Genomic DNA, 25,286 nt, shown 5'->3' with positions numbered 1-25,286 from the left:
GTTGGACCTTAGAAGTTCAGGACTATACAAAAACTGCTGGTATATGATATATGACAGGCTTTGTAGCTGCCCAATATCTACATGACTAGTCTTATTGTGGGGGATTTTCCATATTATGAGTCCTATCTCCTCTTCCTTCAGCAGAAGCCAGAACTTACTTTTCAAACTTTCCTGACACTAGAGCTCAGACATAGGACCTGGGGTCTGCTCATCAGTCACACTTGTGCTAGGCCTAGAATCAAAAGGCAGTTCTGTGAGGTGGAGATCTGCTGGAACACTTCATTCGGCAAAGGAGTCAGTGCGGGTGCTCAGCTTCTCTAGGCCACTGCTGGTGGAGCTGCAGACACCCAATGCCCAGCATCAGTGGCGTGGTCTGCTATGTCTGGGTGCATAGTGATGGCTGTGGAGGTGCTCTTTGGTACAGTACAACAGTGTGGTTTGGTCATTGCTCCTGGTGGTGTGGCCTCCACATTTTGAGTCTTTGGTTGTCTCGGGTTCTCTGAGATACCTAAAGTTGTGTATATATCATTTCTCTGTTTCAAGTCCCTATCATGAGCCTTGCTGAGGAGCTTAGGTACTACCAGTGCCTGTGGATCATGTTGAGCAAGAGATTTTGATGCTCTGCCCAACATGATGCATGGGCCTGGATCACTTACCCACTTCTAGAATCAGGTTTGGAGTAAGTCCAAGTGAAAGATACTGATTGCAAGTGAGGGAGAAGAAAAATGAAGATGATATTACCAATAGGTAGTAGATGCTAGGGAGAGGAAAACAATAAATTTTACTACAGGGTATTTACTCTGAAACTAGGCAATCAGAAAACATTGGATTATGTTGTCTTCTTTTAAAGAAAATTTTCTTATAGCATGTAGTTACTTCCCCTTAGCTGACCTTGACCCTGTTGAACCTTGATTTTCAGTTCTTACTCTAGGACATGTTCCTCACTCAAAGGTGGAGAATCTCTGAAAGGCTTAGCTGAAAGGCTGGGGTTTTTCAGCAAGGATTCCACTTTGCTCAGTTGGAGCTCCAGGGTCTCCCACCAGTGTGATCCCTGGTAACTGTCGCTTGCAGTCCAGGAGCAGCATTCTCTGCTGAGCCCTGGACCACTGCTGCCCAGTGCTTGGCCCATGATCCAGGGGTAACTTCTACACAGTCTTCTGCCATCCCCACATCTGTACCACTCTTTTTTTCTGTACTCTGAAAGTTCCAGCCACTTCAGCAGCCTTGAATTCTGGTTTCTGCCTTCTCAGCTCAGCAGAACTGGCATATATACTGTTCTCCCACCCTGTGCCATGGGTAGGAAATTGTCCTAAGGCAGAGGGCTGGAGCATGAGTGAGGCCCATCTCATGCATTCTTTCTCTTAAGAATTGCAGTCCCTGGCAGCCTGTTGTTCAAAGTCTCATAACAACTGCCTCAGACATTTTGCTCAGTTTCACATTTTGCCCAGTTCCATAATTATTTAAGGTGAAAAGGTCAGAAATGCAGGTCTTTTTACAAAGCCTATGACTGCAGCTTGCTGGGGGTCACTGGTGTGTTGTCTGATCTTTCAGCTCTGCAGGGCATCAGGTATCTGGGGGTCATCAGACTCTGGAAAATTCAATCACATCACCTAGACTCACAAAGTTAAACATGTACCTGTAACTGACATGCAAAAATGAGTTGCTGGTGCCACAACCAGCAGCAGTGGAGGGTTAGAAATGGTGTGTCTAAAGAGACTATATTAGGAAATTGTCCATCAGATAAATGAACGCACATTACCCTGTTCAGTTACTATGATTGATATACAAGAGTTGTTTATATCCCTGGATAAAGCCACGGTGCATACCGTCTGTGGTAGACCACTGGTCAGCCCTCTTGTGAAAAGCCCCAGTGACATAAAGAAATTCCAGGTATCACTGTATGGGGGTTGGGAGTGTCAGAGACTGGCAGTGCTGGCACCGCAAGAAAGTTAAGGCACAGAGCCTGCACAGTAGACCAAGGTGGCCCTGCCGATGGGGTGATAGATTATTCCCTCATATGGCTATGAGTTATTTTTCGTCTTTGATCTTAGTAAAGGCAGTGAAGTTGCCCACAATTCCAAGTCCCTCTGAACTTGTCATCTCACCAATGAGGCTGGGGCTCCCATCTTTGCTTCTTTATCTCAGGTACAGCCTTTGCAATGTTTGTTTGCTGCTTCAGAAGACAGAGTAAAAGCTACCCTAAACCATTATTATGAGCTCTTCTCAAACCAGGACCAGAGTCTTTGGTCTGGCCTAGCTTGTGCCAATGCTGGAACTGGCTGAAACAACAGAGCAGTGGTGTTATGCTGACTCATTGAAAAGCCGAGGTGGGGCTGCTGTGCTGAGTGGATGAGATGCAGAAGAACTTCTCATCCAGAAAGCCAGAAACTGTGGGGTGGTCTGTAGCAGTGGGAAGTCTGTCTCTTATGGCCAGATGGGATAACTGTCTTGAAAATATCTCTTTCACCTTGAGTAGACAGCTTGGAACCCAGGCAGATCAGTGAGACAGCATGTTTCCTGAGGAGAGGCAGGCAGCTGATGGTGGCCAAGAATCTGCAAGCACCAACTCACCGGTAGGGTTAACCTTGAGTAAACTGCTGCATTCCTAAGAACTACTAAGAATATTGCTCTATACCCTTTCACGCTTGTTACAGTTCGATTGTGCTCTTCTCTCCCCTCACCACAAACCCATTATGTTGAAGTCCTAACCCCAAATACCTCAGAATATGAACTTATTTGGAAATGGGTTCTTTATAAAGATAATCAAATTAAAATGAGTTCATTGGGGTGGGCCCTAATCCAATAGCACTGATATCCTTATAAAAAAGGGGAATTTGGACACAGACACATACAGAGGGATGACAATGTGAAAATACAGGGATAACAGTTATCTATAAGCCAAGGAGAAAGACCTGAAATAGATCCTTCATTCATTGTCCTCAGAAGTAACCAACCAAACTGACATCTTGATTATGGACTTCTAGCCTCCAGAACTATGAGACAATAAATTTCTGTTGTTTAAGCCACCCAGATTACGGTATTTGGTTACAGCAGCTCTAGCAACTAATACAGCACTTAATTCTTAATTTCTTTGTAAGCCAGAATAGCATCTCCCAATTCAGTTTATTAATTTGTGAGGCCTGAGCCTAATCTGCCAGGGTTCCACCTTCCTGGGAATAGGACCATTCAGTAGAACAAATAATAGATAAGATATCCTGGTTAATATGAAGAAATCTATAAAACTAGGTTGTTTTATTAGTTTTGAGATTAGCAGGAAGGATCTTACCTCTTTTTAGCCAATGTGAACATAGAAAGAATATTTCTTAGAGTAAGAAAGCTTGGGTTCCACAAAAGACCCCAAACAGCCAAAACAATCCTGAGAAAAAGGAACAAAAAAGAAAATTATACTACAAAGCAACAGTAATCAGAACAACATGATAATGGCAGAAAAACAGACACATAGACCTGTGGAAAAGAATTCAGAACCCAGAAATAAACCCACATATATATGAGCAAATAATTTTCAACAAAGGAGCCAAAAACATACAATGGACAAAAGAAAGCCTCTACAATAAATGGTGCTGAGAAAATTGGAAAGCCCTATGTGAAAGAAAGAAATTAGACTACTATTTGTCACCATACACAAAAATTAACTCAAAATGGATCAAAGACCTGAATATAAGACCTGAAACAATAAAATGTATAGAAGAAAACATAAGGACCTTGGTCTTAGAGAGGATTTTATGAATTTAATCTCAAAGGCAAGGAAAATAAAAGCAAAAATAAATGAATGGGACTAAAATGCTTCTGAATAGCAAAAGAAACTATAAACAAAGCAAAGAGACAACCAACTGAATGGGAGAAGATGTTTGCAAACAATGCCTCTGATAAGGGGCTGATATTCAAAATATATAAAGAACTCATATGACTCAACAGTAAAAAAAACAAACAAACATTCCAATTGAAAACTGGGCAGAGGACCTGACACTTCTGAGAAGACATACAAATGACCAACAGACATATAAAAAGATGTGCAACTTTACTAGCCATAAGGGAAGAAAATCACAATGAGATACCACCTTACACCTGTTATGATGCTGTTATCAACAAGACAGGTAATAATAAGTGTTGGAGAGGTTGTGGGGGAAAAGGAACCTTCATACACTGCTGGTGGGAATGTAAATTGGTACATCATCTATGGAAAACAGTATAGAGCTTCCTTAAAAAATTAAGAATAGAATTACCATATGATCCAGCAAATTCTCTTCTGGGTATCTACTTCCAAAATTTGAAAACATTTATTTGTAAAGATATATGTATCCCTATGTTCACTGCAGCATTATTCATGGTGTCCAAGACATGGAAACGACCAAAGTGTCCTTCGATAGGTGATTGACTAAAGATGTTGCACATATATACAATGGAATATTACTCAGCCATAAAAAAAGATAAAATACTGCCATTTGCAACAACATAGATAGATCTTGAGAATATCATGCTAAGGGAAATAAGTCAGACAGAAAAAGTTGAGAACCATATGATTTCACTCATATGTTGGATATAAAACTGAAAGCAACAAATGAACAAGATTAACAAAAACTCATAGACACAGACAACAGTATATATGTGTGTGTATGTATGTATGTATATATATATATATAGATATCTATCTATCTATCTATCTATATATATAGATATAGCACACGTGCACGCGCGCGCGAGAGAGAGGATATATGAGGAACCCTTATGGAATTAACATTATAGACAGAAAGTTTCATAGAGAGTTACAGAAGTTACAGAATGTCTATTCAGCCTAAATAATCTTACAGCATGCTTTCCATAAGTCCTGGAAATGACTGGATTGAATATAAAACCCAACTTTCACTCTGGACTGAATCGAACAGTGTCCTTCAAAACTCATGTCTACCCAGAATCTGTGAATGTGACCTTATTTGGAAATAGGGTTTTTGTAGCTGCAATTGTTAAAATGAGGTAATACTGGATTAGGGTGGGCTGTATTCAATGACTGATGTCCTTATAAGAGATAAATTTGGACAGAGACAGAGACACACAGAGAGAATGCCATATGATGACGGTGGCAGAGACTGGAGTGATGTGTTGACGAGCCAAGGATTGCTGGCAGCCACCAGAAGCTAGGCAGAGGCAAGGAAGGATCCTCCCTTAAAGCGTTCAGAGGAAGTACGGCTCTGCTGATGGCTTGATTTCTAGCTTCCAGAGCTGAGAGAGAGTAAATTTCTATTGTTTTGAGCCATCCATTTTGTGGTACTTTGTTATGACAGCCCTAGGAAACTAACAACCACCTCCTTTTCACTCATCGAGGCTGAAGATCCGCTGAACTCTCTATATTCCAAACAAACAGGAATTTAAAAAACGTCATCTTAAAAGGATATTTTCAAAGTACAGACCACTATCTTGTTCTGAATATGAGACCCTTTAAGCTTTAGTTATGAAATTGTTTATCCTTTTTTTCCCTCACATCCCACTGCTAGTCCATCAGGAAATTTATGGGCTCCAACTACAAACTAAAACTAAAACCTGAACACTTCTCTCAATCTTTACTGCTAACATCCTGGTTCAAGCAACTATCATCTTTCACAGGGGCAACTGCCACAGGCTCTTGTTTTCTCTTCTTCCAATCTTGCTCTTATAATCTACTGTTAAAAGAACAGATTTGACAAAACCCAGCATCCATTTATGATAAAAGCTTAGCAAAGTGGGAATAGAGGGAACATATCTCACCATAATAAAGGCTATATATGACAAACCCATAGCTAACCTCATATTTAATGGTGAAGCTAAAAGCATTTTCTTTAAGATCAGGAACAAGACAAGGATTTCTTTAACATGGTATTGGAAGTCTTAGCTATCGCAATCAAACAAGAAAAAGAAATAAAAGGCATCCAAATTGGAAAAAGAAATAAAACTGTCATTATTTGCCGATGATATGATACTATATATAGAGAATCCTAAAGATTCCACCAAAAAACTATTAGAACGGATAAATAAATTCAGTAAAGTAGCAGGATACAAAATTAATATTTAGAAATCAGTTGCATTTTTATACATCAGAAAGAAAAATTAAGAAAAAAATCCCATTTATAATTGAATTAAAAAAACCCTAGGAATAAATGTAGCTAAGATAAAAAAGGAGATAAAAGACCTATACTTGGAAATTTATAAGACTTTGAAGAAAGAAATTGAAGAAGATACAAGTGAGTAGAAGTGTATACAGTGCTCATGGATAGGAAGAATTAACATCATTAAAATGTCTATACTACCCAAAGCAATCTACAGATTCAATGCAACCCCTATCAAAATACCAATGGCATTTTTCACAGAACTAGAACGAATAATCCTAAAATTTATGAAACCATAAAAGATCCCAAATAGCCACAGCAATCTTGAGAAAGAAGAACAACACATGTTGGAGGTATCACATTATCTGATTTCAAACTATATTACAAGGCTATAATAATCAAAATAGCATGGTACTGGCATAAAAACATACATAGATCAATGGAACAGAATAGACAGCCCGGAAATAAATCCATGCCTATATAGTCATTTAATCCATGACAAAGGAGGTAAGAATATAGTGGGGTAAAGACAGTCTATTCAATAAATGATGTTGGTAAAAGTGGACAGACATATGTAAAAGAATGAAACTGGACCACCTTCTTATATCATATATAAAAATAAACTCAAAAGGGATCAAAGACTTAAATGTAAGACCTGAAACCATAAAAATCTGAAAACATAGGCAATAAACTCTCTGACATTGCTCTTAGTAATATATTTTTGGATATATCTCCTTGGGCAAAGGAAACAAAAGAAAAAATAAACAAATGGGACTACATCAAACTAAAAAGGTTTTGCACAGCAAGGGAAACCATTGACAAAACAAAAAGACAACCTACTGAATGGGAAAAGATATTCACCAATACATTCAATAAGGGGTTAATATTTAAAATTTATGAAGAACTCATACAAAAAAAAAAAACAACAACCCAATTAAAAAATGGACAGAAGACCTGAATAGACATTTCTCTAAAGAGGATATACAGATGGCCAATAGACATATGAAATGATGCTCAATGTCACTGTCATCAGAGAAATGCAAATTAAAACCACAAGGAGATTATCACTTCATACCTGTCAGAATGGCTATCATCAATAAATCATAAAACAGGTATTGGCGAGGATGTGGAGGAAAGGGAAACCTCGTGCACTATTGATGGGATTGCAAATTGGTACAGCCACACGGAAAATGGTATGAAGGTTTTTCAAAAAATTAAAAATAGAACTTATGGCCCAGGATTGCACTTCTGGATATTTATCCAAAGAAATCCAAAACACTAATTTGAAAATATATACACACCCCTATGTTCACTGCAGCGCTATTTACAATAGTCAAAATATGAAAGCAGCCTAAGTGCCCATCAATAGATGACTAGATAAAGATGTCGTGGTATATATAGACAATGGAATATTACTCAGCTGTAAAAAGGCATGAAATCTTATAGTTTGTGACAACATGGATGGCCTCAAAGGGTGTTATGCTAAGTGAAATAAATCAGACAGAGAAAAACTAATACCGTATAATTTCACTTATATATGGACTATAAAGAAAAAAAGAAACAAATAAAACCAAAATAGACTCATAGATGCAGAGAGCAAGATGATGGTTGCCATATGGGAGACTGGGTGAAAACGTGAATGGATTAAGAAGTACAATTGGCAGTTACAAAATAGTCATAAGGATGTAAAGTATAGCATAGGGAATATAGTCAATAATATTATCATAACAATGTATGGTACCAGGTGGGTACTAGTCTTATTGGAGGAATCGCTTTGTAAATTATGTAAATGTTTAACCACTATGTTATCACCTGAAACTAATAAATAATACAAACTGTTATGAGCTAATAAAATGTTAATTGCAACTGAATATTTTAAAAAAGAAATTCTTTTTTAAAATTTTTTTAAAAAAGAAAATATTTTAAAAAAGAACAAGATGATCCTTCAAAAATGTTAAGCCATCATTCATTGCTAAAAATTTCCAGTGGCTTCTCAATGAACAATTTTCTTACGATGGCCTAAAGATCCTTGGCCTCCATTACTTCTCTGGCCGCACTGGCTACTCTGCACCTTGTTCACTCTGTTCCACTCACCCTGGCCTCCTTTCTGACTCTGGAATCCCCTGGGCAGTCTCCTACTTCAGGACCTTTGCCCTTGCTGTTCCCTCTGCCCAGAAGTTTCTCCTCGATCTACGTGGCCAGATCCTTTACCTCCTTCAAGTCTTTTTTCAAATGTCCCTCTGTTTGGTTTCCTTAAAGCAAACCCAGAGACAAGGACTTGGGTGCAGGTAGTTTACCTGGAAGATCATCCCAGGAATTATGGTGTGAGTGGGTAGTGAAACAGAGGAGGAAGGGAAATACATAAAGGGCATGTCTAAGCACACTGTTGTCACCAGGGCTCAACTCGGCTGGAGACCCTAGGGGGTTATGAAGAATATTTATCCACCAACTCTCTTTAATGTTTGGGGTCACTCCTAGGGACACTATTCCCTGGCACATTTGGCCCATCCTGCCTGGTTTCTGCTTCCAGATGACACCCTTGGGTAGAGAGATAGCTATTGTCATGTATGGGAAGTATCTGAAGGAAGTAACCTTTTCTGGAGTTGTCTGAAGGGATACAGAAGAGGCACCTCAGAGTCTGCTGTGGTCACCTTCTCCATGCTGCTTACCTAGACTGCTCTATCTAAAACTGGAAACTGTTACTCACAGCTTCCTTACCTTCCTGGTTTTTCCCATTGCACATTATTCCTTTATGATATGTAATTTATCATATATTGTTTTTTGCTCATCTTCCTTCCACCTTTATTGCTCACTGATATATATCCCAAGTCCTGAGCAATGCCCTCCCACAGAGTAGGCCCTCAGAAAATAATAAGTGCTTGAAAAATCTAGAAGAAATCCTGGCTTTTTGACAAATAGTGGGAAAATTGGGTAACTTCCTCTGTTAGTCTCCTGAGTTAGAAGGAACTATAGGACAAGAACATTGTCAGACTGCCTCATTTTACAAATACGTATTGTGGGGATAATAACTCGGGTTCCTTAATGTCCAGGACCTGTCTTTTCTAGTATATTTGCTACTTGTTATTCCCAAAGTATTATGATTACTATTTACACTTTATTAAAATGACCTATAATACCTAGATTTCAAGGTGCCTCCATGTACATTATCTCTATTGATAGTTACAGTAACTATGGGATGTAGACAAAACTAGATTACTGTTTGTTGAGCTTTTTTTTTTTTTTTTTACTTTTATTAGCATTTATTTGATGCCGAATTTACTCCCAGGCCATACGTTTTTGTTTCTTCAGTTTCTTCTGGAATACTTTTTTCTTCTGTGCAACCTCCTCTCTGGTTTAGGAACAGTCTGCTCCTTTGCAGTAAGGATCATCCCACTGTGGCAAGGAGAGCTCGGGCAGGGGATAACCCGCCCACGAGCTCTGTAAGTTCTGCGCTGCATCCTGGGAGCTTTGTTCACCTGGATGTGCTCAGTGACCAGAGTCCACATCTAACCCTTAAACTCAGCATCAGGCTGCATTTTTAAGCATGCGCAGCAAAAAGCACTCTTTTGGGGCCACCAACCATGCGTTCAGTCCTCTTTGGCCTGGGCATACCTACCAACTCCACCATTGTAACGACGGAATGGCACACATTGCTTCTGTGAAGTGACATCCTTCTGATACTTGGTGGCTTTTTGAATATGCATATCCTTGGTGGCCTGGGCAGTTTCACAAGTGTTCTTAAAGTGATCATGAAGATTTGAGCCTCTTGATTTTGTGAGGTTTTCTGGGACAAGTGAATAGCAAACCATTTTCAGAGATCTCTTCAGGCTGCTTCAGGAAGAGCAGTTATTTTTAAATTCCCTTCTGAATTCAGAAGGATGGTTTCTAAACCCATTTTTTTCTTGCCCATTCCCCGACAATAATGATATTCATTTTTACCAGTTTTAAAAAGAGCTAAGTGTACCAAAAGTTTGGGGAATAATTAAGTCTTGGTTTCTATGGTTATTCTAAGACCATTTTTTCTTGATTCAGTTGGAATGACCTAAGTTTCTTCTCTGTCTTCTGTTTAATTTTATTTAAAAAGAGTCCCCAAAAGGCACAAATTTTGAATTACTAAATTGTTTAGAAACATTAAAGGTGAGCATTGCACAGTAGGAATTTGATTTCCTGTTACAGAAAATCCCATTTTGCATGTATTGCCAAGTACCATGTCATAAGTAAACATGAAAAAAGACAGAGTTTTTCTTATTATTTATGCCTACAGCACCTGGTCTTCTTAGGTGGTCTCCCATTCAAGTACTAACCAGGCCTGACCCTGATTAGCTTCCGAGGTCAGACATCAGGCTTGTTCAGGGTGGCATGGCCATAAATCATGGACTGTGGCTCCACTGGGGTGTGAACCCAGGACCTTTTGCGTGTAAAGCAGATGTGCTAACTGCTACACTATGGAACTACGTCCAAAAAAAAAGAGAGTTTTGAAAGACAAGGACTATGATTTCTAGAGGAATGTATACTGATATAAACATTAAACAAATCAACAAGCCACAAAGACTCATAAGTGAACCATATTCCATATTGTTTCATCTCCCTCCCAACTTGGACCTGTCTCCTATGGTCTCCCACACACATCACTTAATGACTCAGCCATGAAATCAAAACTCAGAGTTCCCCTACTGCTATCCTACTGTGGGCATGTTCAGTCATGTGCAATCATAATCACAATCAAAACAAACTTGTCCAAGAATCAGATTTAGTGTGCCAAGAGCCAATGAGCTTAGAAATGAGATGTGTAGGTGCAGCCAAGGAAGGTAAGCTGAAGATGAAAAGGGTCCAGGTCTGCATAGGACGTACTACATAGGACGTGTAGGCTACATGTTTCTGTTGGTTGCTACAGTTGGCCCAAGTAGATATAATTTCCAGAAAAAAAGTGTCAAAGGATAACTCAGAAACATTGTTACTTGCACACTGTTTTTGTATTTTCCATGTGAAAATTTGTGGACATGGAGTAAGTGGAGAGACTGGGTCAGTGACAAAGGCAAAACAAGGACATGGTAGATTGCTATATTGGTGGTCCCCAGGGAACCAATAAACCTCCCAGTATTCGTGTAGGCCCTTTCATGTTGAATCTGGGCTTGGCTATGTGAGTTGCTTTGGTCAAGGGGACATTAGAGTGGTAAGATAAGCACTTGTACCTAGGGGCTTGTCCTCTTGGAACAAAGTCCAACCACCCTGAGATAGCCATGCCGTGAGGACGTAAAAGCCAGCTGTATAGCATGGCCATATGGAAAAGCAATGAAGTACCATACACGCACAATGAAATTTCTTGGGTTTTCCAGACCAGGTAACAACCACCAGCTAATTGCAGCAGAGTATCTTCAGGTGCTGCTACTTGGAACAAAACACCTAGCCAAGCCCTCAGAAAGCCTAGCCCACAGAATCAGGGAAAATAATAAATCGTGAAGTGATTTTTCAAGTGATTTTTATGCAGCAATAAGTAAGTGCAATGCAGGATTTATTTTGCAATAACAGAAAAGGAAAAAAGAAAACTGCATTCTGGGAATAGTAAATCGTGTTTGTATACTTTTGGGGTAAATCAATTAGCTGGCACCTAGCAAAGAAGTCAGACTGAAATTCTGTCCTTGAATAAGTTCTCTAAGAATATCGAAGAAAAAAACTTGTTTACTAATTTTCAAGACAACCTTGAGGGTTTACCTATGGAGCATACTTGTACAATGTCTGCCAGCATCCTTTTGATAACCCCTTTTGCCTTTGTTAGCTCAAGTTTGTTCAATTTCCCTTATTAGAATTTTATAGAAGAAAAACCAGAGATTGGAAAAGACCAGCTCTGGACTAGGCCTAGAAGATCTGAAGGCCCTCCTCCTCCACTCCAACTTTTTTTCTCATTTAAAAACAGCATCTGTGGCATCAGCAGTCTGCCTAGCCCTTTAGCCAACAGTCAGGGCTACCTAAATATGGAATGTCCAAAGAAGGCTCAGGTCGTTGCAGACAACACTAGAGCCTGAGTTCCAAACGTGGCATTCAGGAACCAAGGGCCACTGGAGTCAGGGTCCTGGATATGGGAGCTGCTTAGTGAGGTCAAGTGGTCTATGAAAAATGAATCACCCTGAATGGTGGGAGTAGGAGGATAATAAAGACAAAGGAGAGGTTAGCCAGTACAAAAAACAAACAAACAAACTATATCTATATCTATATCTATATCTATATCTATATCTATATCTATATCTATATCTATATCTATATCTATATCTATATAGAGAGAGAGAGAGAGGTTAGCCAGTACAAAAAACAAACAAACAAACTATATCTATATCTATATCTATATCTATATCTATATCTATATCTATATCTATATAAAGAGAGAGAGAGAGGAAGAGAGAGAGAGAGAGAAGGACGGAGGGAGGGAGAGAGGAAAATGAAATTAAGAGCTGAAATACTCACAAAACAGAACCACCAGAGTGAAACACAATTAACTTTATTTGGAAGATAGAGTGAATCCGTCACTGGTGACTGGAGCTCAGCGGCTGCATTTTTTCCTCAGGAAGGTGGGCTGGAACGAGGTGGGCTTTGTCTGACAGGGGCTGTGGTGGTTTGGGATCTGGATGGATGAACAGAGTTAGAGTTTTCTAAGACTGCTGTACCTCTCAAACCAATTCAGAACTCACCAATGTGTCCTCTTCAGCTCTATGTCCCCCATCACCCCATACCCCTGGGATATCTCACATTTTTGTCCACCACCTCTCACCTGCTTGGATCCTTAGCAGGGCCTCAGGACGGTCTCCCCAGAGCACATGCTCAGGATCATTGAGAAACCGTTGGCTGCGCTGGCATGTTAGGCAGGTCTGTACTGTCCAGCGCTGTCCCCTGCAGCCTGAGGTGAAAGTGGGAAAAAAGGAAGTGAGTGCCTCAGTTTAGAATGAAAAAAGGTCTTCTGCACCGTTTTTGCATTCACTGTTTTCTAGTAGGAATTCCACCCCCTCGTCACTTTGAATGCAAGTTTGATAAGTGTCAGGCTTCTGCATAAACTATGAATTTCTTGGTACTCTTTAAGATAAAGGCCAAACTCCTTAACAAGACTCTTCAACATCTGCCATTTCCTCCACTAGCTACATGTCTTGTGCACCTCAAACTCCAGCACCGAAACTCTCATTTTCTTGACAGCATCACAGCTCTCATCTGAGTCAACACATATCCCTAAATTTCCATCTCCCACTTCCTCTTCTTATCATGAATCTCACCACCACCGGCATAAGTAACTTAGCATTCTACTCCCCCAATTAAAGCATTTTTTTCTACACTATTTTAATTGTTTCTTCGTTTGTCCCATCAGACTATAATTTCAACGAGAATAATGAATCTAGCACAATACTCGTCACATCTTAGAATAATATTTGTTGTATGACTGAACGAATGGTGATGGGAATCATATCTTCCACGATGCCAAATAACATCTATTATTAGGCATGGACGAGATTGCCTCTTAAGGCAACATTTCTCTACTGCGCAGACCTTAGTCTGACCAAATGCAGTTAACACCATAACTCAGAACTGGAGAAAGCCAGCTCCTGCAAATCCCATGCCCAATCTACTCATCTAAAGCGAGGACGCGGTCACTTACTCTTCCCCTCCCCCCACCAATGCGCCTCAATCATCCCACCTCCACAGAAGCACTCACGTCTCTGGCGCTGTGTGCAGGTCAGGCCTGGAATGAGGAGGGAAGAGCAGCCACGACAGAGGGTCCTCTTCACCGAGGGGTCCCTGGGGGTGGAGGGAGAAGGTGGTCTGAGCGCCCGCTCTCACTCTCTTGTTCTTCCCGCCCTCCGCTAGGCTTTGTGCCAGTCTCACCGCCGCAAGACGAGCCGCTTCGCAATGGTTCTCTCCGTGTGGCAGTAGAACCTCGATAGCGCCTGGTTCTCGGGGTCCTGCGCAAGGACGCAGTGGGCGGCCTAGGGAGGGGGGCGGTCACTCGGGGCCCGGCAACAGCAGAACCCTCTCGGTGCGCCCTCTACGCAGACTTACCTGGTACAGGAAGCTGAGCCTCTGGAAAGCCTCACGGTCTTTCACCTGCCCCGCCATCTAGTCATGGGAGAGCCCCAAACACGTTTACCGTCAGACTCTGCCCCTCACATAGCCCCGCCCCGGCGTCAGGGCAAGGCCTCCTGGGAAGTGTAGTTTCTGGGCCCGTAAGGCATTCTCCGGTGGCCTTTACTCTGGCGCCACGCTGTGGCTTCACAGACACATCTGTTTGTAAACCCAATCCCCAACCCTTTCCGCAATTCAAGCCCAGGGTTCCTTTACGAGTTTTGGCTTCCTTCTAGTCTTCCTCAAGCCCATGATCATGTATATTAGGTCAAGGCTGGAGAGGCTGGTGGAACAGGAGAGGATCTTAAACTGCTGAACATTATCAGGACAGAAAACTGGTCTCTTTATGCCGATAGGTTGGGGAGATGGTTCTGTGCAATTTATTCCCAGCTAGGCTGTCTGCCCTACTCTCCTAAAGCCAAATGCAGATACCTGGAAGATTTACAGATAGGAGGAGAGGTTATACATTCAAAAAAAGTACTGGTGCCAGTGAGAGTGAAATTGGAAAGGATCTTGAGGCTGGTAGAGGGAAGGTAGAGCGCGTTTGGCCCTCAGAAAGCACAGCTCTTTTCCGTTTAACTGAAGCAGCACATTTCCTGTTATGCAGTGATAAACATAGAGTAGGTGATTCTCACTAATTCCTAGTCTTAGGTACTGGAGTACAGAAACCTGTCAACAGCATCTCCTACCTCTGAAACAACCCCCACCCCCAATACAGACATATAGATCACAATTCCTCCTTCTGACCTCTTTCATTTGTTCTGTTTGGCATCCTGTGATTACCTCTGCCTCACAGTTAATGACCACCAGTTCCTAAGGTCAGAAGTAGAGGGATGTGAGCTGGAGGGGAAGAAGAACATGAATGAACCCTGGGACAGGGAGAGGGGAGCCTAAGTGAGGAGAGGATGAGGCCTCTCTCCCCTCTCAAACCCTGCCAGGCTAGACAGGGAACCAGGCTTCCAGCTCAGAGGAAGTGGCTGAAACCTCTTCTGGGATGAGTTTCACAAGTGTCCCCAAACTCAAATTAAAGGTGTATGCTTAAACTGTAGATGCTCAGGCCCACCACAGACCTTGATCAATCACTAAGGGCAAGCCCTGGAAACATGCTTATACATCAACGCAGGCCACTGTCAAATTAACACACGACGCAGAGATCACTTCAGTGGATCCTTTGTTCCATACTGTTTTACCAACCAAAGCATCTTGCCACAAAGAACCACAGTCAAGGCACAAAGGTAAGAGGAGAGTCTGGACAAAGTCCTGTTGAGGTGGTAGGAGGTACTGAAATGCCCTCAATAAACTGCAGTTTCTTGTCCCAATCTTTTGTAAACCCGATTATCCAAGCAGCAGATAGTCCAAGTCATTTTAGTGTGGTTTGGCATGCATTGCTTTACCTTTTTTGACAACATATGTACCCTACAAATTGTGTATTTTGGCCTAACATTAAATGATTTACATTCTCTGATAGGGGAAACGGCAAACGGTGAAGGATGGAAGCAAACAAGCCAAAGACTGGCGCTTGTGAACAGTTTCAGGCCAGATGTACACAGGCAAAAGGAAGTTGCCTATCTGGCTCTTCCCTTTACATACCACCCTCTTCTACCCTGTCCTCAGAGTGAAGACGACTTCATTTCCTTTCTCCCTTTCTGGCTTGGAAACCTTAGCCAGAGAATAAGGATGACATCTTGGGAATAACTACTTAGTAAGGCCAGAGCTTTGGATAGAAATACTTTTCTCTCTCCGCTAATACCTGACTCTCTCCTTTCCAAGTTCCTTTGGGAAAATAGTGAAAGGGTAGAGTGTCTTGAAGTGTCCCTGGCACCTTGCCTCCAAAGAGCAAGGTAACTGACTTCTTGGAGAAAATCAACTATAAGGAGGCAGGCAATAAGCCAGCTCTGCTGAAGGCCGAGACAGGGACCTGGGTTCTCCTCTTTTTCCTTCTCACACTTTTCCTCCCCACATTCCTACCTCTGCCCAATCCCACTCTGGCAACCTTATTCTTGAAATAGAAGACCAAAGAAACCTTTCTCCATTAGTATCTAGGAGTCTATTCCTTTAGCCCCCTTCCCTGACCTTCTAATCTTCCTGATGCCCAATCTCTGCCCTCAGAAAAACTTCTCAACTTCTAGACCCATGAGAGCAACTGTCATTCACTTTTATTTCAGTCTAGAGGTACACATACCCCTGTGCTCTTCCTCAAGAAACAAGACTATTCTGGGTCAAAGAATCCCCTAAAAGGATGTACAGGGGTTTCTGTTTCCTCCTCTGGTTTGAGCACATCAGACCCTCCCAGACTTTTTGTTTCTGGAAAAGCCTCTCCTTCCTTCCCAATCCAAGCTTGTACAGTAGAAAACCTGATGGACTTCAGGGGAGATAATCCCCTGGGAACCAGCTTCCCGCTCTGACAGTTAGGAGGGAGACACAGCTGTGTTCTCATCCCAGCCCAGTCCCACCTACTCAGCCACATAAACCATTCTAGAAACGAAGGTGTTTCTCCCAGGTGGTTCAGGACTGGAACCAGGCAGACATGAAGACGTTCCAGCAGGTCACAGGAAGGAAGGCCCATAGCTGTTGACCCTGCCTCACCCCAATTATTTCCACATCCCTACCTGTCATTCCCAATCTGTTGGGGGCCTTATGGTAAGTGGTGCAGCATTCTTCCGACCAGCCCGGATGCCTGGGTAGAAGAGGGGCCAAAGTTTCTCAGTAAACGTATCAGTGAAGGTGTAGATATGAGAGCGGTCTGTGACGTTGTAAAAAGACAGCGTGCCAGCCTCATAGTCTAGGAATATGCCCACCCGCTTGGGTTTCACCTTGATGTGCAAAGGGGTAAAAGGCGTGGTGGTGGCTGCATATTTGTCCCCATTCCACAGCCGTACCCGCCAGTAGCCAGTCTCAGGTAATGGAGTCAGCTCGCCCTTTCGGCTCACAGAGTCCCGGCACACACCCACTGCCCAGTGGGTCTTGTCGCCCACCTCCACCTCCCAGTAGTGTCGACCTGAGGTGAAACCCTCAGTAGCCAGGACGCAAGGGTAGAAGGTGAACCGCCGTGGTGTGTCAGGGAGATCCCGGAGTCTCGTCTCCACGAACTTGACACTCTTACGATCTTCCGACAGGACTAGGTTAGGATGAGCGGTCTCGGGGTCCAGGGTCACATCCGCTGGCGGGAGAAGCCACAGTGGGGAGCTAGATGAGGACGGGAATAGCTAAATGCCCCTGCCTCACTCTTCCAGCCTGTCTTACAGAGCCTGTTCCCTTAAAGGTCCCCAGAACACCATAGTTTGGTTAATTTTCTCAATCCATGGTGTCACCTAAGGGAGGGGAGGGAACACTGGCTTCACTTTTCACCCAGCCCTAAAGGCAGATAATGCTCTCTTGACTTTGCAAGGGTTGGTGGTTTAGGCTCCTGCCTGGTCCTTCCTCCATACCCTCTGACATCATTATGTAGCTCACTGTGTAGAGAAGCATCAGGCACAGCCCAAGGGCCAGAAAGAATGGAAAATGTTAAGAAGGATACCAAGAAGACATCATCGGGATCTCTGGATTGCCTGACCAGGTGTCTGTTTTCCTGGAACAGTCTTGGTTTATGATTATTTTCTCTGAGTAAATAATAATGACATTCCCTTTCATTCTCAAAAGGGGATAAGTTTAGGCAAAATACTTAACTTTTTTGGGTCCTTATTCAGAAAAGTTAGGGCCTAAGAGTAGATGACACCTTCAAGGGGCTTCTCACTTTGAGTTCTATGACTCAAAATGATTGAAAGCCAGGTAAAGGGGTAGGTGTGGGTATGGGCCTGTAAGTGACAGAAGGGATAACTGAAGCCCAATAAAGTAGGACCTAAAGGCTTTCTTCTCTCTGCTACTTTCCTTTTGGGAATAACTCACCAATTAGCTGTTTAAGGATTTTCCTTAGGGCAAAGTACTGTCGGGGGAAATTGCTGAAGTTCTTTTCCAGCTCTATGGATACTGAAGTCACCTCCATGGTCTTCACTTTTTCACATCTAGGAGGGATAGGGAGATATGGGAAGAAAGGGCAGGGTCAGGGGAAGCTCAAGCTGAGTGTGTATTCTGATGCTGTCATCTTTAGGGAGAAACTATAATTCTCCATCCTCCCACTTTCTCCCTCCACCCTGAGAATACTTGTGAACTGCCTTTTTTTTTTTTTTGCCAATTATGGAGCGCCATATGGTCCCCTTGACAGATCCTTATAAGAATGAGTCCCAGAACTTTTTGGAAATGTTGTTATATTTCATGCAAATGGGTAATCATCCTTCCCCCTCTTCCAACCCCTTCTTCCTCCATCTCACTTGGACACAGGTCCACATACAGGGACAAGTAGAATCTGGTCCTACATTATCTTGGTATCTTCCTCAACAAGGAAGTCCTGATGCTCAAAGGGAAAAAGGAAAGGGACGGTTAGTCCCGATGATTTACTTTCTAACTGGCTTCATGGATGCAATGAACCTTCTCCCATATCCTATCCAGATGCTGTATGACTTTTGCATCCTTACTCCCCAAACTCCTACTGTATCCTTAAGCCTCTAAGCCAAGACCTAACTCACTCAAAGAGATGCAAGAATCACTTACTTTTCCAGGGTACTTTTGACATCCTAGAGGGAAGGAGAAAAGAAAGCAATATTGGTCCTGGTAGTCAAGGGTCCTGCAGGCAAAAGGTTCCCCCTCCTCCCAAAAGTCCTAAATCTCTAAAATAGAAATAGGGCAAACTGAGGGTCACAATGGAAGAGGAAGAGGAAGAGCTCCAGAGGGATCTGAGTACATTTCTCCCAACTTCATCCCCACTTTCAACTTCTGGTCATCATGAAGTTTGGTAATTTATATCACTTCCAAATGGTTTCTTGTGTGTTTGTCTTTGTTCCTCAAGCACACTGGGAGCGCAAAGCAAGGTACAGGGATTGTGTCTGCTCTTTACTCTGTCCCCCAAGTACCAACCACACACCTATCTCCTTGAGGATCAGTACAGATAGTTCCAGACTGGTGGCATTGGAATGAATCACACTTTCCTGTTACGGTTTGGTATCCCCCGTCTGGTATTGGTTAGTAAACATTAATAACTGTGTGCCAATCCTGATTTGCAAATACTTGGGGTCCAGAAGACAAAGAAGACAAATCTCTGCCCCCCAAGGATTTCCCAGTTTAATGTGGAAGGCAGAACACACATACATGAAAGGACATAAGAATAAATACCAAGGAATACATTAACATGCAGATAAATGTACAGCGAAGCCTCACTGATTCAAATGCTGGCAATCTGATCTCTAAAGTAAGAAATATGTTTCCTACAACCTTGCTAACACCATTCATCTGCTTAAGAGAACAAATTATTTCAAACATTTTAGAGGCACCATTTACATATCAAAAACAATATATTATTTATACATAATTTCAATTGTCCTTCAAACTAGGTTTCTGTTCTTTTCTTAGCACTAGGTAAATCAAGTTCCAGGACTTAAAAGTAATGGTAACTGCATTTACACAATTTTTAATGCATAGTTTTTTTTCACGTATTCAGACTAGACTTCACTCCTTTCAAAAGAGTGGATTTTTTCTTTGGTACAAATTAAGCACATAATTGTTGACAAGACATAAGAACATAGAAATGATTAGAAGGGAATGGGAGAAATCAGAGAAGCCTTTCGGTAGATAGATTCTTTGAGTATGTCTAGAACAAAGAACTGGATTTAGAGGAGCAGAGCAGAGTGAGTATCCTGGGCTGACAGAACAACCTGTGCAAAGCTATACTGCGCTCGACCTGAGGGGCTATGCAGGGGCAAAGGTCGAACCTTAAGCATCTCGAAGCCTGACTGTAAGCACTTGCCCTCCACCTCGGCAGCTAAGTGGGCCAGGTCCCGGCGCTTGTCTCCAAGGTGAGCAGCATTTTCTCGGAGGCGCTGTAGAATGTCCTGTTCCTCTTCCTCCAGTCGTGAAAGCAACATCTGCTGCTCTTCATCCAGCCGCCTATGAAGTTCTTCAAATTCCTTTAAGATCTGCTGTCGGCGACTCTCCACCAGTCTCTGAGAAAAGAGGGAGGGTGTTATGTTTAGCAGGGCCAGTGCCTTTCCATACCCGCCATGTGTATTAATTAACAAAGATTCCAGTGTCATTGGAAATAGTTTAACAGGACACTCATGTTTCTCTCAATTGCAGTTTTCTTTTGTAAAAAATGGCTCCATTCCCATTGTTACCCCCACTAATGACTTGGGAGTGAAGAACCATCAGGGAGATATAAAAAAAAAAAAAAAAAATCAATGTTTAAAAAAGTTTTAATTTTCTTTAATTATGTTAACCTCTAAAAAAGCTGTACTTTCGTGGGTTAGTAAAACAAAATAAAAATATAAGAACTCAATAATGACAAACTATTTCAGATATCAAAAATATCTGACATATCTGATGATAAACTTCTAGCTAATACAATTTGTCAAGAAAAGGAAAGTACAAATACCAGAAAGTTAATATATGATTGTCATCATTTGTATATTGTAAGACATCTACTTGATAAAAACATCTACCAGATAGAACCAACTGGAAAAGTATCAGTCAGTAAGATTTTGGTAAGGGGCTTTTGCAAAATATACACGTGAACTTCAGAGTTGAACCTGTTAAGCAGTTTCAAGTCACTTCAGGGAACTGACAGTTGCCATCCCAGGAACAGGTTTCTTAGTAAGTTTCTTGAAATTTGAAACATGCTTTCTCTCAGCCAGCAAATAGACTTGAACCTAACTTTCCTGAAATTTGATAATATAGGACTCAAACATCAGTCTTAACCCTTTCTGAGGTTATCAGCAAGCACATCCTCCTTCTGTATCTCTAATGCAACAAGAATTGATCTCCTCAAAGAAGGATTCTCTAGGTGTCATGTGGCTGATGGGGAAGAATCAACCCAAGAAGGGAGCAAAGTGAGCAGAAGAGATTCTGGAAAGAGGAAGTAGACAGGGACTGAAAGGTAGGGCTGAGGGTTAATAAGAGAGTGGGGCCCCAAAGCCAGGGTGTGTCTTACAAGCCTGGTGTTTCCAGATTTTAAGCTAGTTGCCAGGAGAGGCTGATCAGTTCCAGTTCTAGAGCTGCTATTTCTTCCCGTTCCACTGCTGTCCTCTTAGGCCCACATTAGAACAAAATATATTCCCACAACATTTTACCCTGAAGTAAAGCACAGTGTACGTGTGTTTAGGGGTGATGAATGGTGGAATTTAGGATTCCTAACTGTGGTAAATAGGAAGCAAAAGGGCTCTCCCTCACATAATCCCATAAACCCTTCTTTTTTTTTCACTCTATATTTGTAGGGCATATTTTGGAAATGGGGACTATTCTTTTTTGCCATGATTGGGAGTACTCCTGTAACATATGCTAGCACTCCTCCAATGTGTGAGACAAACCTGCAAGATAAACTGTCCAGCACCATTTTCTAATGTTCTGCTGGATGTTCAAAAATACAGGCCTGAACTTGAGTACCATTTTAAATATAAACAGTAATTCTTATACAGTTGTACTATACCTACTTTTTTCAGAAATGGCTGAATAAGACTGTATTTTTTCTTAGAATTTTACCAAAAGTTATTTATCATTTTGAAAAATCACATCACCAACAGCTAAGCTGCTTGTGGTATCCGAGTCTACATTACTACACAATTACTTCCGTCTGAATTTGTATTTGTTGCATTGTTGATAATGTCACATGAAGGTGCAAGGATAAAACTACACTGTAGTATTTTTCACAGTAGTCATGTCCAAATACTACACAGATTTATTATAAATTACTTTTTAATGTTGTATTATAATATATCTGGACATGACATATTTTTAAAATTATGTAGATAATTTTATCAATAATTTTCATTTTAGCATGGTTAATTATAAATTATTTTTAAAAGAGTTTGATTCTGGAGGTGGAGATGAGGGAGAAGGAGAATTCAAATGGTCACAAAAAGGTTGGTGGTAGTTTCTAAGACCACTGAAATGATAATTTGTATTTTTAGAAACACTGCCGTTCTGTTTAAGTATTTAGAGTGTTTAAGAAAATTTTATTCTTCTCTCTCTTCTTTACCTTTTAGAGGTGATCAACAGGCAGAAGAAAGTTAAAGAGTGAGAAAAAACTTTGTTTTCACATATTTTAAGTTTCTCAGGAGCCCTCCAAAAGATAAAAAATTTTTATTTAAAGTTCACCTTTGCAATCAAAATTAGTTTGGATTTTAAAAAATTCAAATGCTTCCTTTGTTAAAATGTATAAAGAATGTTATGTATTTCTGGTGATCTCTAAATCTTAACACCAAAAGCTCATTATTTCTTCTGGAATTCTTTAATGAGGTCAAATTTCTACATTGTGTTCTTATGAACTTGTAACTATGTTCTTTGTTCCATGTCATTATTTATTTTTTCTACTTGTCTATAAGCCCAAGGAGGGTAGAGACTGTGTTTTTGCTCATTATTGTTCTTCAGTGTCAAATAGAGGTTTGGCTTACACTGGAAGCTTAACAAATTTTATTGGTTCATAGAGAACGAGTATCCCTGGTTTTACCACAAACTGGCTATATGATCTTGGACTAGACTTGGACTATCCAAATTCTGTTTCCTCCTGTGTAAACTGGGGGGTGATAACACCTACCTTACAAGGTTTCTAAGTTCACCCTTGACAAAGACGACCTCCAGGACACTCTTCCCTTTGTGTTGTAGCTCCTCCGTGTCCCTCTTGTACCAAGTTTAGCCTGAACTTAGAAGTCCAACCTGGGCAGAACCCTAAGACCTAATATAATGCTGTAAGTTTGGAATGCCAATGGACATCCAAGGAATTAGTGCACAGAATTCAATAAATCCTAATTATTATTACTGCTACTTTTAATGCTTGTTCACTGTCCAATAGCAAAAATAAGGTGGGTACCAAAATACCATGCTACGAATATGGTAATGCTATGAAAGAGGTGCAAAACTGAATGAAAATTAAGAAAGCTAATTTCTGAAGGGTTAGGAAAAGCTGTCAGGAAGTGACTTTTTCCCTGCCTGAAGAATAGGATGAGGAGGGGAAGAACATTCTAGGAACACAAGAGAATGTGGTCCTAATGTTATTGGGCAGTTCTTCTGGGAGCTCTTGGTCATCTCCTTCTCCCTTCCTTCCCAGTGAACCTGTCCAATTCTCCTTTCCTCAGTGCCTCTAAGAAACTCCTATTCCTGCACTCTCGGTAGCCTCCTTCCCTGCTATACAAAGAAAAGGAGACCAATGGACATGAACTCTCCCAATTCGCCAGATATAAAACTTTGTCTGTCCAAAGTTTGTCACCTCTTACATCCCTCTCCTCAATACTTAATTTATGACAAGTAATTTAAGTATAATGTTTAGTGACAAGCCTAAGAAAATGTCATTTTTGAGAGAACAGTATTTTTCTAAAAAGTTAAAACTGGATCAAATAATGTGTGGTTAATGTCTGGTTAATTGCCTGCCAAATGGGATCACCTGCCTTTACCTTGAGCTCTCCAGGCTTCTTCTCCTCAGAGGACTTACAACGAGTGATCTCCTGCAGCTTCTGCTCCAGAGGCTCCAGGCACTTCTGCAGTTTTTCCTGAAGGGTGGGAAGTGGGAGAGGTGGCATTTGGGGTTGGCTGGCATATCTTACATTCAGAGATGATTTGTTATAATCCAGCTGTTTGCACCCTATCCACCTCACCACCTCTTGACCCAACTCCTTTCCTTGTTTGTCATTTGGGGGTGTAAACTTCTTACAGATCTCTCCTCCTGCCACCAGCCTGTCCCCATCATGTTCCATGCTCACCAAACTTTCCTCTCACTGAATCTCAGTGGTACAGCTGTCACCAACCCTATCTATTTTCTATGTTAAGTAACTGCCTATTACTGTCGGTGACCTTCTATACCCTGATATCTTTCCTTAAACTTGCCCTCCCATCCAACTCTAACCACCCAAAAATATAATAAAATCTTAATTACTTATAAACTTCCTTAAATCTTATTTCCAAGATTTTATTAACATAATTAAGCAAAGTACGTGATAAAGTGCTGAGAAATTAAAATCTCTAGTTTCTGTTACTCATTTACTATGTCCCAGCGATAAGTTAAACCAGATGTCATGTTATCTATTATCTGGGGAAGAAGCAAACAATAGGCTGGTTCAGCTTCTGGTGGCAATTAGTCTAAAGTGTTGTTCCCCTATTCTCAATACCAATAGGAAGAAAAGGGACGTTCTGAGTAGGGAGACAGAATGAGGAAATCAGACCACTTTTCAGTTTTTCCGAAGTTTGATCTTCTCCATGTGGTTTCATTCATTTATGAAAAATATGATACATTCCAAGACCACACATACTCAAATATGTTAAAAAAGTCAGAGAGTAGTTTTGGAGTACTCCTCACTACTGCTCTTCTTCATGCTTGAGGATAACTGATCAGATGTACTACGTGCACTCTGTGTATGCAGCTCTGAGACTACAGAGTGAGGATCAGACACAGTCTTGCCCTCAGGAGTTTATGATCCTCTACCTGGGGAGCCCCCCCCCCCCCGCTTCTGTGTTCCTCCCTTTTGCCCCATGTTGACATCATGTATCTAGTTCCCCACCTTGTACTCTTGTGTGGCATCGTCCAGTGGCGCGACGTTGTGGGCCCGATGGGTGTGGGAAATTGCACATATCAAACATACAGCCTCCTGGTCCTCATAGCAGAAGAGGCTGAGGGCTTCATGATGCTGGGGGCAGAGGCTCTCATCCCTGATCTTCCGCTTGACAGCCTGGAGCTGCTTGGCAATTTCCACCATACTGCCTAGCTGACGATTAGGCCGGAGACTGCGGTAGCGGGATGTCTTTCGACAGACAGGACAAGGGAAGTCCCTCTCTAGGTCTTCCCACCAGCGGGTGATGCAAGCTTTGCAGAAGTTGTGACCACACTCAATGATGACAGGCTCCTTCAGATACTCCAGGCACACAGAGCAACTTGCCTCTACCTGTAAGTTCTCCAGAGCTGCAGCTGTGGAGGCTGCAGAGGCTCCAGCCTCCAAGAGACTTGTTTCTGCCATTATTTAACTTAGGGATAGGAAGAGGGCAGAGAAAAATGTTAGTTGGAGGTTTAATTTTGCATTC

At 41.6% G+C, this 25,286-nt stretch overlaps 2 protein-coding genes and 1 pseudogene across 4 annotated transcripts in view; all 3 read right to left on the bottom strand.

The window, feature by feature from the left end:
* Window positions 1-9,351: 9,351 nt before the first annotated feature.
* LOC102887172 lies at window positions 9,352-9,907 on the bottom strand (annotated as a pseudogene).
* A 2,668-nt stretch (window positions 9,908-12,575) lies between these two features.
* RPP21 (ribonuclease P/MRP subunit p21) lies at window positions 12,576-15,213 on the bottom strand. Its single transcript, XM_006913648.3, has 5 exons — window positions 14,136-15,213; window positions 13,962-14,062; window positions 13,792-13,874; window positions 12,862-12,987; window positions 12,576-12,714 (listed from the first exon to the last, which is right to left on the bottom strand). Exons 1-5 carry the CDS (start codon window positions 14,190-14,192, stop codon window positions 12,617-12,619), a joined length of 465 nt encoding a protein of 154 aa, XP_006913710.1. The 5' UTR covers window positions 14,193-15,213; the 3' UTR covers window positions 12,576-12,616.
* A 139-nt stretch (window positions 15,214-15,352) lies between these two features.
* The window catches only part of LOC102898931 (E3 ubiquitin-protein ligase TRIM39), a 12,123-nt gene continuing 2,189 nt past the window's right edge, over window positions 15,353-25,286 (bottom strand). For all 3 annotated transcript variants that reach the window (XM_006913650.3, XM_025048044.1, XM_006913649.3), the window contains 6 exons: window positions 24,770-25,229; window positions 23,669-23,764; window positions 20,000-20,230; window positions 18,786-18,808; window positions 18,084-18,199; window positions 15,353-17,358 (listed from right to left, as the gene is read on the bottom strand). In XM_006913650.3, the coding sequence (XP_006913712.1) occupies window positions 16,811-17,358; window positions 18,084-18,199; window positions 18,786-18,808; window positions 20,000-20,230; window positions 23,669-23,764; window positions 24,770-25,222 (1,467 nt within the window). In that variant the 5' untranslated portion in view covers window positions 25,223-25,229 and the 3' untranslated portion in view covers window positions 15,353-16,810. The remainder of the gene's footprint in view (window positions 17,359-18,083; window positions 18,200-18,785; window positions 18,809-19,999; window positions 20,231-23,668; window positions 23,765-24,769; window positions 25,230-25,286) is intronic.

The sequence above is a fragment of the Pteropus alecto genome, unplaced genomic scaffold (genome assembly GCF_000325575.1).
Source record: "Pteropus alecto unplaced genomic scaffold, ASM32557v1 scaffold555, whole genome shotgun sequence".
Lineage (NCBI taxonomy): Eukaryota > Metazoa > Chordata > Mammalia > Chiroptera > Pteropodidae > Pteropus > Pteropus alecto.
Note: the sequence above shows the minus strand (reverse complement) of the source record. Positions and strands in the feature narration are given on the sequence as shown.